At 43.9% G+C, this 16573-nt stretch overlaps 1 protein-coding gene across 4 annotated transcripts in view; it reads left to right on the forward strand.

Moving 5' to 3' along the window:
* CLIP2 (CAP-Gly domain containing linker protein 2) overlaps positions 1-16573 on the forward strand; it is a 183299-nt gene that overhangs the window by 80129 nt on the left and 86597 nt on the right. For all 4 annotated transcript variants that reach the window (XM_075336353.1, XM_075336354.1, XM_075336351.1 and 1 more), the window contains exon 2: positions 7793-8015. In XM_075336353.1, the coding sequence (XP_075192468.1) occupies positions 7904-8015 (112 nt within the window). In that variant the 5' untranslated portion in view covers positions 7793-7903. The remainder of the gene's footprint in view (positions 1-7792; positions 8016-16573) is intronic.

A 16573-nucleotide genomic window follows, 5' to 3' on the forward strand; every position in this document is an offset into this window, starting at 1 on the left:
CTGCCACTAAGGTTACTCGCGGCCACCGCTGGATCCTGCAACTGTGACAGCAAGTCGCCCGAGTGACAGCGATGAAGTCACAGGTGAGTTGCGGTCACGGGGGGTGGACTCAAGCTAGCTGCGGGTAACCTGAGTGACGGCAGCGCTAATCGTGCTGCTCAATTCAGTCACTCAGGGGATTAGCGGTCACCGGTGAGTCCTTCAGGGGTGACCGCTAATCAGTACGCGACACCCAGACAGAGCCGCGGTATGAGGATGAAATTGGGTGAAGTTCACTTGAGTTCATTCTCAGCGCACAACTCTGTCTGCTGTCAGCGGGTAATCAAACACGACATTTTACATTAAACACTGAACATTTCACACGGAAAAAAACATTCACACGTCAGTTACAAATCACACGCACACACGGGCATTACACACGCACAAACGGCTAGCATACGCCGGTCATACAAAGGCCACACGGACCATAAAAACGGATCACGGACCTGTAAAACGGCCCGTATTACACGTGCGTGGTTTTAACGGATGTGTGTCGGAGGCCTTAGAAGAATATAGCCTTATGTAGTAGCAATTCTACCGCTCTAGTGTTGACAACTTTGAGGCATGAGTTACATACAGTACAGACCAAAAGTTTGGGACACACCTTCTCATTCAAAGAGTTTTCTTTATTTTCAGGACTCTGAAAATTGTAGATTCCCATTGAAGGCATCAAAACTATGAATTAAAACACGTGGAATGAAATACTTAAAAAAGTGTGAAACAACTGAAAATTTGTCTTATATTCTAGGTTCTTCAAAGTAGCCACCTTTTGCTTTCATTACTACTTTGCACACTCTTGGCATTCTCTTGATGAGCTTCAAGAGGTAGTCAATGGAAATGGTCTTCCATCAGTCTTGAAGGAGTTCCCAGAGATGCTTAGCAATTGTTGGCCCTTTTGCCTTCACTCTGCGGTCCAGCTCACCCCAAACCATCTTGATTGGGTTCAGGTCTGGTGACTGTGGAGACCAGGTCATCTGGTGTAGCACCCCATCACTCTCCTTCTTAGTCAAATAGCCCTTACACAGCCTGGAGGTGTGTTTGGGGTCATTGTCCTGTTGAAAAAGAAATGATGGTCCAACTAAACGCAAACCGGATGGAATAGCTTGCCACTGCAAGATGCTGTGGTAGCCATGCTGGTTCAGTATGCCTTCAATTTTGAATAAATCCCCAACAGTGTCACCAGCAAAGCACCCCCACACCATCACACCTCCTCCATGTTTCACAGTGGGAACCAGGCATGTAGAGTCCATCCGTTCACCTTTTCTACAAAGACACGGTGGTTGGATCCAAAGAGCTCAAATTTGGACTCATCAGACTAAAGCACAGATTTCCACTGGTCTAATGTCCATTCCTTGTGTTCTTTAGCCCAAACAAGTCTCTTCTGCTTGTTGCCTTTCCTTAGCAGCGGTTTCCGAGCAGCTATTTTACCATGAAGGCCTGCTGCACAAAGTCTTCTCTTAACAGTTGTTCTAGAGATGAGAAGGTGTGTCCAAACTTTTGGTCTGTACTGTAGTTACAAATATTTACATAGGTTTAAAAAAAGACACAAGTCCAACAATTTCAACCTCTCTCTACCAATTATACATTCTCCATCGATAATCCACAATGCCTTTTTTTGTAAGAAAAGCATCCCTTTTTTAAATTTTAAATGCACGTGTTGTATTTGCTACTACTACCTATTGCAGTAGGGCATTCCACTGTCTGACTGCTCTAACGCTAAAGAACCCTTTCCTATTTAGTTGCTGCACTTATAATGAATATCCCCTGGTTCTTTGTAAGGTCCTTTTAATAAATAAGTAATGTGCCTCATCCCCATTCATCCCCATGAAGTGACCTCCCCCCGGGCTCCTTGACCTCTAGGATCCGTGATGTCACGTTAGCTTTCAGTTAATCTGAGATCACTGCAGCTGGCCCCAGTCTTCCTGAGTTTCACCACTCATCACAGTCCAGCATTGCTCCTGCTCGCAGCGCTCTGCAGTGAAGAAGAGCGTCAGCGACATGCTGCGCTGTGACGCTGGACTGTGATGAGTGGTGAAACACCACTCACAGCCCAATCACTCAGAAGGACTGGGGCTGCCCGCAGTGGTGTCAGGTCAACTAGAAGTTGACGTGACATCACCAAATCCCAGAGGTCACGGAGCCCAGGGGCGTCACTTCATGAGGATGAGCGGACCACAACAGCGCCGCTCAGAGGCAGAATTGGCTGATCAAGGTATTTACAAAAAGCCTTCCCTATTGCTTTTACAGGGATGTGGTCACTATTGCAGAGTATTGAACCACCCCTTTAAATGAGATTGTTGCGGGCGGGGGCCACTGCCGCTTCTCTCTTGGGGGCCTGCTCGGATCCGGGTTCGCTGCTGCGGCTCGAGTGGTGACCGGACCTGGGCTCTCACGGCTGCCCGTCCTCACAACCGTCGGAAAGGGGGTATTTACAGGGGAGGTGTTGTGTCTGTGACGCCACCCATGGGTCGCGGTGAGGGATGGTGGCACCGCCGCTGCCTGGTGATGGGGCGCCCATGGCTGATGGAGCGGGGCAGCAAGATGGGATCCCCTCCACGGGTAGGGGAGGTGTAGTCCCGGGGCCCGAGGATTGAACACGGGAGTGATGGCTGCTGGAGGTGGCACGCCGGGCTGGACCAGGGGACAATGGTGTACTCCCAGTTCAGTTATTTCACACAAGTCCAGTAGTAAACCAAGTTGCCAGTGGCTGGCTGCCTTAGGAGGGTGTATTCGGTTCTCACACCCAGGTTAATGAACAGGTAACCCTTCCTCCTGCACTTTGTGTTTTGTCTTTCCTTCTGGACGACTTCGCATGGAACGGAGAAGTCCACTCCCGGTTCTGTATTTGTTGGGAGCTGTGGCTCGCGAAAGCTGACCCTTGGGATTTCAGTGGGTTCTGACGGACACCCTAATCCCCGCGTTGGGCTTCCGTTTCGCTCTATTTGGGCAGTTAATGGGACAAAGTCTGGAACCTTGTCCCCGGCTGGTTAATTGGAGAGGGGCTTGCAACCTTCCTCGCTCTAGGGTCCAGGCACCCCGACTGTGCATGGCCTCCAGACCGGATTCCCGCTGTCGGCACCGGCGGGCTACTACCCTGCCCCGGTCCACTTTAGGTCTCCCGTGACCGGATCTCTGTCGCCTGTGGCCCTGATCACTGTGTGCCACCTAGCCGGGTAGTCCAAGGGCTACTACCCCGGACTACACTGCTGTCAGCTCTCCACACTTCAACTTGAACTTCACTTCTCCCTGACTCAGACTGTTTTCTCACTTGTCCCTGAGTCGTCTGTTGTGTTCCCGCCTCTGACACCTCAAGACCCCTAGGTGGGCGTTCTCATCCGCCTGATCCCGCCCACTGGTGTGCCCTTATTATCATGAGGGGGTGGCTATGGTTTAATGGCTGTGTGTTATGCCTAAGTGTGGGTTTCTGATGGTAACAAGGAGGATGTACACCTTTTTGTGAATACCTGGTTTTGCCAGGGTGTCACAAGATCACCTCTGAAAGGTCTTTTTTTCTGAAATCTCATGACTTTTGCTATAGGGTATGTCTACACGTTTATCATTTGTAGCAGAAACATCTACTGCAAATCCTGATGTTTTGGCAGGAAGAACGCTGCATCTTCCTGCATAAAATACGCACCTGTTTGCAGCGTTTATGATGCAATTTTTTTAATGTGTGTTTTGCCATTTATTAAAATGCGTGGAAAATGCTGTAAAATTGCTTAAACAATTGACTGAAGAAGATGTAAAACTACTTCAAATATACAGGAAAAAGACAAGCGACGTGCATATTTTCATTAATTTTGCTAGACAGTAAAATGCTGCATTTTTGCTGGAATAACATGGCAAAAACACAATATGTGAACATAGCCTTAAATTTGAATTCAAAATACACAAAAAAGGCTTCACTTGAACATAGCTAGGGGTTCATTTACACGATACGATCGCCATCAGTAAACTTATTGATCAGTGGACATTTGATTGCCTATTTACACAGACAAACGCAAATTGCGCATGGAATGCCATTGTACTCTGCAGCGCGAGTCTTGCTTACCCTGGATGATGCACCGCCAAGAGCAATGATCTTTTGTGCTGTATAAAAGATAATTTCATAAGCATTTTGCTTGTTCTTGGGGTGATCAGTTACCTGTTTGCACAGCAAGATAATCGTGAGCTGAACATTTATAATGTTGTGTAATTGCCCTTTAAAGTTCCAATATCCTTTTAAAAATGTAGAGACCTATACTGGATCCCATATTCTACAAGGGAGTACAGAGGGGTAATAATATATTGGGATCACAGGATATTATCTCTCTTTTTATACATACTAAGCAGATACCAGTGTTGCATTTGTACCGCTGTAAATATGTGGAGACTGATGCAGAACAGGAGCAAACATTCATAAGATCAGATTTCTTCACTATTCGTTCTTCGTACAGTTTACTTGCACATCTGCTGTAACTCTCACCATAAAATAATCCAGTAAAATGTTAATGCTTTTCACACTAAATTCATATGCAGCTGTGGCTACTGGCGCTAGCAGGTTAAATCTCCGGAGCTCCGCTTTATATGGAAACTAAATGACAGATCATTTCAGTCCACTTCCCATGACAATGATTGTTCTCAGTACCATCTAGCTTTATTTTTGCTAGAGGTTCAATAGATATTAAGTGGTATGAAAAAAATTATTGTTATTTCCGAAAGCAACCAATCACAGTACAGCTTTTATTTTATCACATTTAAAAAAATAAAACCGCACACTCACTCAACTTATGTTTGACACAAAACTTTCCTTTATTACCGATACCCAATCAGTCACTTGTTCATAACATTTGCATCTAAAACACATCCTCAGAGTCCCACCTTTTCTCACCTTTAAAACTGCGAAAACTCTTACCATCGCTCTTATTCATTCTCATCTGGAATACTGTAACTCTCGACTGATTGGTGAGGGGGAAACCAAACATTTATCCTCTACAATCCTTCCTGAATGCGGCAGCCAGGATCATATTTCTGTCCAATTGCTACACCGATGCCTCCACCCTGTGCCAGTCATTGCACTGGTTGCTTATCTGCTACAGAGTGCAATATAAATTTATCGCTCTCTCCCACAAAGACCTCCACAGTTCTGCATCGCCTTACATCTCCTCCCTCATCTTTGTCTATCACTCTACCTCTGCTCTACATTCTGCAACTGATTTAAGACTAACATTCTCCATAATCAGAACCTTCCATTTCCTCTCCAAGACTTCTCTTGTGCTGTGCCAGTGTTCTGGAATGCACTACTCCACAAAATCCCACTAATACCAAGCCCCCAGATTTTTAAGTATGCTTTAAAAACATGTCTCACTAGACAGGTCTATCACCTCACTTCACTAATCTAACCCTACCCTGTTTCTCGTTCCATTTTTCCTTATCTTTTTTCTCTTATTCATCTGTCTCTACATTATCCATGTACCCAATAGCACATGGTAACTGTAGTTAGACAGATACTGGCTGATGACGGCTCAGGTGGCTTTATATCAAAACCCCTATTTATTATATTGATGGCTGGACTGTACCTAACAAGCACTTTTTACCTGTTGTGTCCCCCGCTATTTCCTTATACAGTGGAAGCTTGGTTTAAGAGTAACTTGGTTTGAGAGCATTTTGCAAGACAAGCAAAGGTTTCTAAAAATTTGTAACTTGGTTTAAGAAAAATGTTTTGCAATAAGAGTAAATACTCACTGATCACACTTCCGGTTCTGTACTTTCACCGCGCTCTGACACGTTGTGGGAGTAAATTTCTGTACATACAGTTAGGTCCAGAAATATTTGGACAGTGACACAATTTTCGCGAGTTGGGCTCTGCATGCCACCACATTGGATTTGAAATGAAACCTTTACAACAGAATTCAAGTGCAGATTGTAACGTTTAATTTGAAGGTTTGAACAAAAATATCTGATAGAAATTGTAGGAATTGTACACATTTCTTTACAAACACTCCACATTTTAGGAGGTCAAAAGTAATTGGACAAATAAACCAAACCCAAACAAAATATTTTTATTTTCAATATTTTGTTGCGAATCCTTTGGAGGCAATCACTGCCTTAAGTCTGGAACCCATGGACATCACCAAACGCTGGGTTTCCTCCTTCTTAATGCTTTGCCAGGCCTTTACAGCCGCAGCCTTCAGGTCTTGCTTGTTTGTGGGTCTTTCCGTCTTAAGTCTGGAATTGAGCAAGTGAAATGCATGCTCAATTGGGTTAAGATCTGGTGATTGACTTGGCCATTGCAGAATGTTCCACTTTTTTGCACTCATGAACTCCTGGGTAGCTTTGGCTGTATGCTTGGGGTCATTGTCCATCTGTACTATGAAGCGCCGTCCGATCAACTTTGCGGCATTTGGCTGAATCTGGGCTGAATGTATATCCCGGTACACTTCAGAATTCATCCGGCTACTCTTGTCTGCTGTTATGTCATCAATAAACACAAGTGACCCAGTGCCATTGAAAGCCATGCATGCCCCCTGCCATCACGTTGCCTCCACCATGTTTTACAGAGGATGTGGTGTGCCTTGGATCATGTGCCGTTCCCTTTCTTCTCCAAACTTTTTTCTTCCCATCATTCTGGTACAGGTTGATTTTTGTCTCATCTGTCCATAGAATACTTTTCCAGAACTGAGCTGGCTTCATGAGGTGTTTTTTAGCAAATTTAACTCTGGCCTGTCTATTTTTGGAATTGATGAATGGTTTGCATCTAGATGTGAACCCTTTGTATTTACTTTCATGGAGTCTTCTCTTTACTGTTGACTTAGAGACAGATACACCTACTTCACTGAGAGTGTTCTGGACTTCAGTTGATGTTGTGAACGGGTTCTTTTTCACCAAAGAAAGTATGCGGCGATCATCCACCACTGTTGTCATCCGTGGACGCCCAGGCCTTTTTGAGTTCCCAAGCTCACCAGTCAATTCCTTTTTTCTCAGAATGTACCCGACTGTTGATTTTGCTACTCCAAGCATGTCTGCTATCTCTCTGATGGATTTTTTCTTTTTTTTCAGCCTCAGGATGTTCTGCTTCACCTCAATTGAGAGTTCCTTAGACCGCATGTTGTCTGGTCACAGCAACAGCTTCCAAATGCAAAACCACACACCTGTAATCAACCCCAGACCTTTTAACTACTTCATTGATTACAGGTTAACGAGGGAGACGCCTTCAGAGTTAATTGCAGCCCTTAGAGTCCCTTGTCCAATTACTTTTGGTCCCTTGAAAAAGAGGAGGCTATGCATTACAGAGCTATGATTCCTAAACCCTTTCTCCGATTTGGATGTGAAAACTCTCATATTGCAGCTGGGAGTGTGCACTTTCAGCCCATATTATATATATAATTGTATTTCTGAACATGTTTTTGTAAACAGCTAAAATAACAAAACTTGTGTCACTGTCCAAATATTTCTGGCCCTGACTGTACGTACTGTATACTGTATATTGTATACCATTGTACAGTGTATACTATATAGCATGTCTATCAATTTGCATTTGTGGATACAGTATTGTACTCTCTTTCGGCTAACCAGTACAGCACATTGCTTATACTGTACCTCCCGCACACCAACAATTCTACTGGTGACAGATTGCTATTAAATTGCTTTAAGTCTTGAAATGCACATTCTCACGTTTACATTTAAATTTGACGCAAAATGCAACAATATACGAATGTCTTCATCTGAACTGAAAATGTACTGCAATGTAAAAATGATGTCTTTTATATTTTAGGTAGCTAAGCATGGAAAGCAGTATCCATTACACGGAAGCTTAACAATTCCACGTGAACGGATTCTTCCAAAGGAGTAAAGCTACAGAGAGGTTGAGACTATTGCTACAAATATGCTGAAACCAAGTGGACTAAAAATCCCAGGAAGGGGAGCAAAACACTCCAGCCCAGTGGGAAGGTCTTCAGCCGGATCTGGTGTTACTGGCAGCACCAGCTCTAAAGAAGGTACATGTAAATATATATCTAGATGTATTATATAAGGTTTTTGTGACTTATTCCAGTGATAGGGTATTAGGTACACCCAAATTATTTGGGCTATCATTGACACAGAGGATAGAACTCTGTGGTGTCATAGAACAGTCTTTAGTAATATAATTTACCTGGGGTGTGACATTTTTAGATGAAAGGAGTTGTCCAGTCTAGAATGTAAAGTTTACAGTCACTCTGTGTGTCTGCAAACTTCAAAATCTTCCCAGCTCACGCACTGGGCACTGCGAGGATTTGTCGGTGTCTGCGCCGGGACGGTGGTCAAGTATGTGATATGCAATGTCACGATCAGAACGCGACTAGTGGACGCAACCTCGCTCAATACAGTTGTCTTTTCCTGAAGTGGCTTATCCTGGGAAAACTCAGCAGCAGCGCTAGCATCTAAATGATGCTGTGTGCTCATACCTTAAGAAAGGCCTTAAAAATGCCAATCAACCCATATTGTATACCTAAACAGAACCTTGATAAAGGTGAGCCCTTGGGAACATTTGCTATGCTAAATGGGTGAACAAAAATCTTTGTTATATGTCTTGCATAGCGTTTTTAATACACTTTCTGTAGTTTGTCTGGCAAAGGGCATGGCTTTGTGAAAAGTGTGTATGGCTTTTTGGAGCGGGCGTGGTCTACTTATGATGTTGTATATCAAAAACGAGCAAAAGCACCAAAGCGTTGGCACAAGCAAAGTAACTAATAGGTGGTGTACAGTTAAGGGTGCTTTACACACTGCGACATCGCTAACGATATATTGTTGGGGTCACGGTGTTTGTGACGCACATCGTTAGCGACATCGCAACGTGTGACAGCTAGGAATGACGATCAACGATCGAAAAAACGAGCAAAAGCATCAAAGCTTTGGCACAAGCAAAGTAACTAATAGGTGGTGTACAGTTAGACTATTCAGTCTGAAGATGTACCAGGATTATCATTAAGCATAACACACTGTACAGTCATTTTTGTATTGTCTAAAAATTAGACAGACTTAATAAATCTTACACAGTACCTGTACATTTGTGGCTCTGAGATGAAAATTAGTTATAGGCGACAGCCGGCTATAAGAAAGGAATAGCTTATTAGCCAGTTAAGACACCCGACTGAGCTGTGAGGAGGCAATAATAAACTTTGTGGTTTGGAAGTGACATTCTTCTGTGGAATTCCCACTAGCGCAAACCACCTCCGTTCACATGTGGAAATCAACAACTTTAGAGAATTCTTGGTAAAAATATTCTTAGCCTGGACTCAGTAACCAGCCATAGAGATATGCAGTACATGGGGCCTAATGTGATGAATGAAGCCTACTGTATACGCTATACCTAGAGATAGCAGTGGCCACAATAAAATATAAAGGTGATCGGTAATGTGCATTAAAATTATGTTCTGATATACAACAGAACCATTACTGATGTGGGTTTTGTTTGCTTAGTGCATTGCCATGCTGAACAAGTCCAGAGCTGAGGCTAGCCTTCGGCTCAGCAACAAAGCCTCACAATGAATGGAGCCAGTTCTTTTTGGTTTTGGACGGCATTTAATGCCCGTGATAGAACTTAGCTATCATATTCTGGTTGTGGATTCCTCACTTGAACCTTGTAGGACTATTTACCCATTTGAATTGCTTTATACGGCCTCATGATACATGGTAACTGTCGTAGTTCAGGGTCTATTAGGCTATAGTTTATACTCTTGTGCAATTATATAGTTATTTAAAATTAAAATGTATACTACATCCTTGTGGGGATGCAGATCCTTGTAGCACCCTGATGGTCTCAGGGGCGCTACATAGCCTAGGCGTATTGCTTACCTAAAATCAAACAAACAGTCCTCTAATCTACACAGATCATTAGCAGTAGAAAGGGTTATCAGGATATCGGTTTACAACTTTACAAGACATGTCTTTATGGTCAGTCAGCCACAAAATAATGTTACCATGCACAATATAATCTTATTGCTGCATATACATTAAGTGGAAGTAAACTCAGGACTAGAGAACAGGAGAAAGACTTGTGTATTCTGGTTACAAATAAGCTGAGCAGCAGCACTCAATGTCAGGCAGCAGCTGCAAGAGTAAACAAGATTTTAGGGTGTATAAAAAGAGAGATTAAATCCTGTGATCCCAACGTATTATTTCATTGGTTATGAAAAATAGAGAGGATCCCACGCTTTTTTAAAAATTTTTTTTTTTTTTTTTTTTTCAAAAAATGACGTGGGGTCCCCCCCATTTTTCTAAAGCCAGCCAAGGTACAGCAGACAACTGGGAGCTGATATTATTAGGGTGGGAAGGGCATGGTTATTTGGCCCTTTTCAGCCTAACAATAGCATCCCGCAGCCGCCCCAGAAGTGGCTCATCCATTAGTTGCGCCAGTTCTGTCACTGGGCCCTAGTGCAGTGGCAATCGTTGTAATAAGGAGTTAATAGCAGCCCACACCTACCACTAAGCCATAGATTAGTTATGGGAGACATCTATGAGACACCCCCATCACTAATCTGTAAGTGAAAGTAAATAAACACAAATACCCAAAAAATCCTTTATTTGAAATAAAAGACACCACTTTTTTAACCCCCAAAACAGCCCTACAGGTCCGACGTAATCCACACGAGGTTCCACGATGCTTCCAGCACTGTTACATCTGAAGCTCACAGCGAACACCATGGAACATGACTGCCAACTGTGAGGTTGAGGGATAGACTGAGCCAGATCAGTGGTGACGTCACTCAGGTGATTTGTGGTCACAGGTGGAGGACTCCAGTTGTGGCCGCGGCTAACCTGAATGACATCACCGATGATCGCGCCTCAGTCTATACCTCAACCTCACAGTTGGCAGTCATGTTCTATGCCGTTCTATGGCGCTGCAGACTTGTGAATCCTCACATTGTGCGGTTCTCCAGTTCTGGCCACTTACCACTCTTACCTAAACTCTTACCACACTCTGACTAGAGCTGTGCAGCCTCACTCAGTTCCTTTGTATTGAGCGATATTGCGCATGTCTAGTTGGAATGTGGCTGGGAGTATGCATATCACATGCTTGCAGTCACATGATCACCCGGTTTCGCCACCGGCATCCAAGAATCTTGACAGAAAGCTCTATTCGCAATGTGAGAATTCTCAACTCTGCAGCCATATTGAGTGACTGGAGACTTTCGTGCCAAACCTGGACAACCCCTTTAATCAGATCAAATACCATAAGGATGTATTGAAACTTCGAGTTCAAGTTTGATGATGAATGTACATTACTTTCATGGAAATCCTTCAGTAGTTAAAGGTGTATTCTGGATTAGAAAATCCATTTCCATATTCCTTATTGGGGAATTTCTATCTCTCCAGACTCCCCCATACACTAGAGGACTGGGATAATCTCCTGTAGTTTCTATGGGAGTGCTACTTACAGACTCTTATGGCGGTGACTTATCTCCATAAGAACAAAAGGTTATGGAGTTAGACTTTAGACATGCTGTATCCTTCTTTTCTCTGACATCATCTGTCTGCCTGGGGACCTCCATACACATTAAACTGTCGGATGATCCTACCAATATTGCCTACCTCAGCCCATGGTAGTCTCACTTGTATGGAGGTCTTAAAGGGGTTGTTTAGGACTTTTTTTTTACAATTGGCCTGAGCACTAATTACCTGCCTATTGTGCTCAGCACCGATATATGCTGGCACAGAGCAGTCATATATCACTCATGCTGTGATTTAGCGGCTTCTACTGACATCACATCTTCTACCCTGTACTGTAGATTGGGCGTTACTGTTTCTGTCAGGCCCCCTTCACACGTCCGGGAAAAAAACGATCCATTTTTTCACGTACATGTTAAAGGGGTGGTTTGCTCCCCGTGTGCCGTGTTTGTGGCACATTCCTGTTCACCATGTGTTATACGTAATAACACACGGAGAACGGAAAGCCCCGCCTTACCTGTTTCTTCCGGAGCTGTCTGTGGTGCTGAATAACAGCGTCCGGCACAGGCTACGCCCCGCTGACGCGGCTTCCGGCCCCCAGTGAAGAAGATGCGTTGTTCAAATTCACTGGGGGTCGGAAGAAGGGGACAGCCGCGGCAGAGACTGCAGGTATGGTGGAGGTGAGTATATGTTTTTTTTATTTTTACAATGACACGTGTGTTTCTCCGGCGCGTGTCACGTGCACCCGCATCCACACTACATCCGTGTGGTACGTGTGCGGGCCCGTGCTGCCGGAGAAACATGGACATGCATCCGTGTGGAGCACACGGCACACGTCTGCTCCAAACGGAGGCATGGGCCACTGGCATAACACGTGCATGCACATATACCCATTGATTTTAATGGGTATACGTGTGCCCGTGTCTCCGGTACATACGGGCACAGACCTAGCACGTACTGGAGACACGGACGTGTGAAGAGGGCCTCATGCTGATTGTCAGCAGGCTTCCTGTTGCCTAACTGCGGGTAGTCAGCCGTCGAACAGCATGATGTCTGCAGCGATGACCATCGACAGAACAGAGTGGAAGAAAGAGAGCTGCTGTATTGAGGTGGAGCCGCTGAATCGCTGGCAGGAATAGTCAGTGACTGTTATGAGCCGGCGCCTGGTATAGCAGGCAGACAGTTCCATCTCTTAGTAAATACCTGCTTCTTAATTTTTAGGCACATGGTAAAAAAAAAAATCTTGGATAACCTTTTTAACATGACTAACATTATTTCTAACCCACAAATGACCTGTAAAAAGGGATAGGTATTTCCTGCTTCCTTTTCAGCCAGTACTAGATAACGTAAAGAAGCATACGAATGCAAGTTTGAAACAGAATTTGTGGCTTTTAGTATTATTTTTTTCCATTTTCTACGTTAATTCATCTAGGGAATAGTAGACTCAGGCAGGCACAGTTTCCTTGACAACTTCAGACCGTCTCTTATCCTTGCTATTTTTATTCACTATTACCTAAAGTTGTATTAAAGGGAATCTGTCAGCAGGTTTTTGCTATGTAATCTGAGAGCAGCGTGACTTCGAGGCAAAGAGCTTGATTCCAGTGATCTATTACTTACTGAACTGCTTGGTGCAGGTTTGATAGAATCCCTGTTTTCTCTGCTGTAGATGTAGCAGTGGTAAGAGTGTTGAATCCTGTGCAATGTCGCCAACACCCTGATTGGCAGTTTCCTATGTACACCGTGTATTGTCTGCAGGCTGCAAATCAGTGGTGAGGGAGGAGTTACATACACAGATTAGCTGGACTGGCCTGTACATGAGACCTAGTCAGGCAGTGATAATCTTCTGCTGATAAAACGCTAATTGTACTGAAACTTTAGCAAACAGCCTAATAAGTAATTTCCTTTAAAGGGAACCTGTCATTTTGTATGTGCAGCACTATTTTTTGGTAGTAGCAGGGAGATAATTTTGGAGGAAAAGATTTAGCATAAGGCTGGAGTCACACTTGAGAGTGACTCGGCGAGTCTTGCATCGCATCACCCAGTATGGCCGCACACTCTCCGGACAGCAGCATCTCAGCTGCATAGAAATACATGAAGCTGACCATCTCCTGTCCGGAGAGTGTGAGGCCATGCCGGGTGATGCGATGCGACACTCACGTGAGTCTCTCGCAAGTGTGACTCCAGCCTAACTTGCATTTTATTAATTTAAATCTCTGCTTTTTGTATGCCTAGGAGTTTAATGAGTGGTCATGTTTAGACAACTATCATACAGAGATGGCTTTTAATCACTAAATAGGATATAGAACTGTTCAGTGGATTCTTAGGCATAAAAAGAGCTGTAATTTCATTTGATGAAAGACAAGTTTAGCTCCCTTTCACATGTACGTGTTTCCGGTACATGTGGCATCGGTTTTTTTCAGACATAACACACTTACCATTATAGCCCATGGTGATCTTCATGTCTATTTTTTTCAGCAGCAAGGATGACAAGGGCCAATACATGTCTACGGGTCTGTGAAATACACTGACTGCACTTGGATGGCATCAGTGTGCCAATTGTGTGCCTCATGAGTGTTTTTGCTACATCCAAAACGCTGCGAAGCACAGTTGATGGTTTTTCTAGAAATCCCGTGCCCACTGTGCTTGTACGGCCTGCAGCTAAAACTAACCTGCAGTGCGGTTTCCTGAGCCACAGCACGTCAATTGTTTGCTGCGGAGTCGCAAGCGTCCTCCGTAGGGAGAACACAAGCGAGAGACTGCAGCGACCCGAACCCTGATCGTGGGCACGAGCAACTGCGGTTTCCTAAGGTGGGGGCTCACGACCCCGCAGGTCAAGACCTGTCACGTCCAGTCCTGATTATGGGCACATACCTATGATTCTGCTCAGCTTGTTTTGCTCTATAACAGATCAGATACCATGTTTAATATGATAGATTCCCTTTAAAGAAGTATCACATTATGGTAGATGCATAGAATGAAATCTGTGTATCAAGAAATGTATCAGGCAGTGATCTTTCTTATTAGTAATTTCATTCTACTTTAATAATTGGCCACCGTTCAGTTATAATAAGAATAACCTTCCATATGTCCCATAATTAGTATTTCTGATTGCACTGACATCACATTTGATCACTTCAGCGTACACATTCATATTATTCCTAGAGAGTGAAGCCTTTTTGTTTTGCTCTAGTATTTGACTGCATTAGACAATGTGTGTTCTGAATGAATACCTTTTTTGTTATAGACCTTGGATTAAATTCTCTCAGTTGCCATGGTAACAGTCACAGAATCGCGTCTCCGCACTAGCCGCACACATTTCCGAGTTATTGTCTGATCTTCTACCTTACAATAGGCGTCCTTCTAGCTTACTCAGCTACATAAGCATATCATTTATGGCAGTCACATGGTAATGTTTAGCGTATTGTTGGGTATTAGAAAGCAGCAGTATGGGGAAGGCAGTTAGAATGATACTACTTAACACTAAATTTCACAAATTACAACAATCACTGTCTATGCGCCCTATTTAGATATGGCTTTCACTGAGAGATCAATGCTGACAGAGTGTCTGGCTCTGGGGCACCTGGTCTGTCTATGTATTAAAGAGGACCAACCATCTGGATTTTCATATATAAACTAAATCCAGTACCATACTGGCGCTATCATGCTGATTCTAAGCATACCTTTAGTTGTGAGATTGAATGTATACTTTCTGAAATATAGGCAAGTAGAGTTTGTGAAATGCACTGTTATTTGATGAGAGGTGCAACAGAATATCTAATAGGTGGGTCAGGTTTTGCTAGTCTGCCTGTCTGTCCTTCCTCCCCCCTGTCCTTCCACCCTCCCTCCTCCCCCTCTAATAACAGAGACAGGGGGAGGAAGGACAGGCAGGCAGAGAGGAGCAGTGGAATAACTTACAAAACCCAACCCACCTATTAGATATTCTGTTGCCCCTCTCATCAAATAACAGTGCATTTCACAAACTTTACTTGTCTATATTTCAGAAAGTATAAATCAGATTTCACAACTAAAGGTATGTCTAAAATCAGCATGATAGAGCCAGTATAGCACTGGCTTTAGTTTATATAGGAAACTCCTGGTGGGGTTGGGTATTTATATTACTTAGTCTGTTGTTTTAATGTATTAAAGAGAATCTTTCAGTAGGATCAACCTTATTAAGTAACCCAACCCTACAGGAACAGTATATTTAGCTATCTCATAACCACTGTAGCCACATTTAATAGGTGTTTGCAGGACTTTAATGCATAGTTTAAGATTAGTGATGATAGAGCACTGCCATGCTCCGGTGCTCGGTACTCGTAACAAGCAGTTGGACGCTCGGATGGGCTTGACTCCATGTACTGAGTATAATGGAACTCAATGGGAAAATTGAGCATTTTGCTAGAAGATTTTCAGGAAAAATGCTCGAGTTTCGAATTTACTTCCATTATATTCAGTACACGAGTTGCGCCCATCCGAGCTTCTGACTGCTCATTACGAGCACCGAGCACCCAAGCATGGTAGTGCTAGTTCTTCACTAGTCGTTACAAGTACTGAGCACCCGAGCATGGAAGTGCTTGCTCATCACTACTCGTTACGAGTGCCGAGCACCCGAGCATGGTATTGCTCACTCATCACTAGTCATTAAGAGTACCGAGCATGGTAATGCTTGCTCTTCACTAGTCGTTAGTAGTACTGAGCACTGAGCATGGAAAGGCTCGCTCATCACTACTCGTTACGAGTACCGAGCCCCCGAGCATGGAAGTGCTTGCTCATCACTACTGATTACGAGTACAGAGTACCCGAGCACGGTAGTGCTCACTCATCACTAGTCGTTAAGAGTACCGAGCACCCGAGCGTGGTAATGCTCGCTCATCACTAGTCGTTACGAGTACCGAGCACCTGAGCATGGAAAGGCTCGCTCGTCATCACTACTCGTTACGAGTTTGAGCACCCGAGCATGGTAGTGCTTTCTCATCACTAGTCGTTACGAGTGCCGAGCACCCGAATATGCTTGCTCATCACTATTTAAGATTCCTAAGTTTAAACCAATGAAAAGAAAATAAACCTGGAACTGATTTTTTATTGTTTCTATACTTGGAATTGTTCCCATTGAAACGTAATTATAGAA

The sequence above is a fragment of the Anomaloglossus baeobatrachus genome, chromosome 2, assembly GCF_048569485.1.
Source record: "Anomaloglossus baeobatrachus isolate aAnoBae1 chromosome 2, aAnoBae1.hap1, whole genome shotgun sequence".
In the NCBI taxonomy this organism is placed as follows: domain Eukaryota; kingdom Metazoa; phylum Chordata; class Amphibia; order Anura; family Aromobatidae; genus Anomaloglossus; species Anomaloglossus baeobatrachus.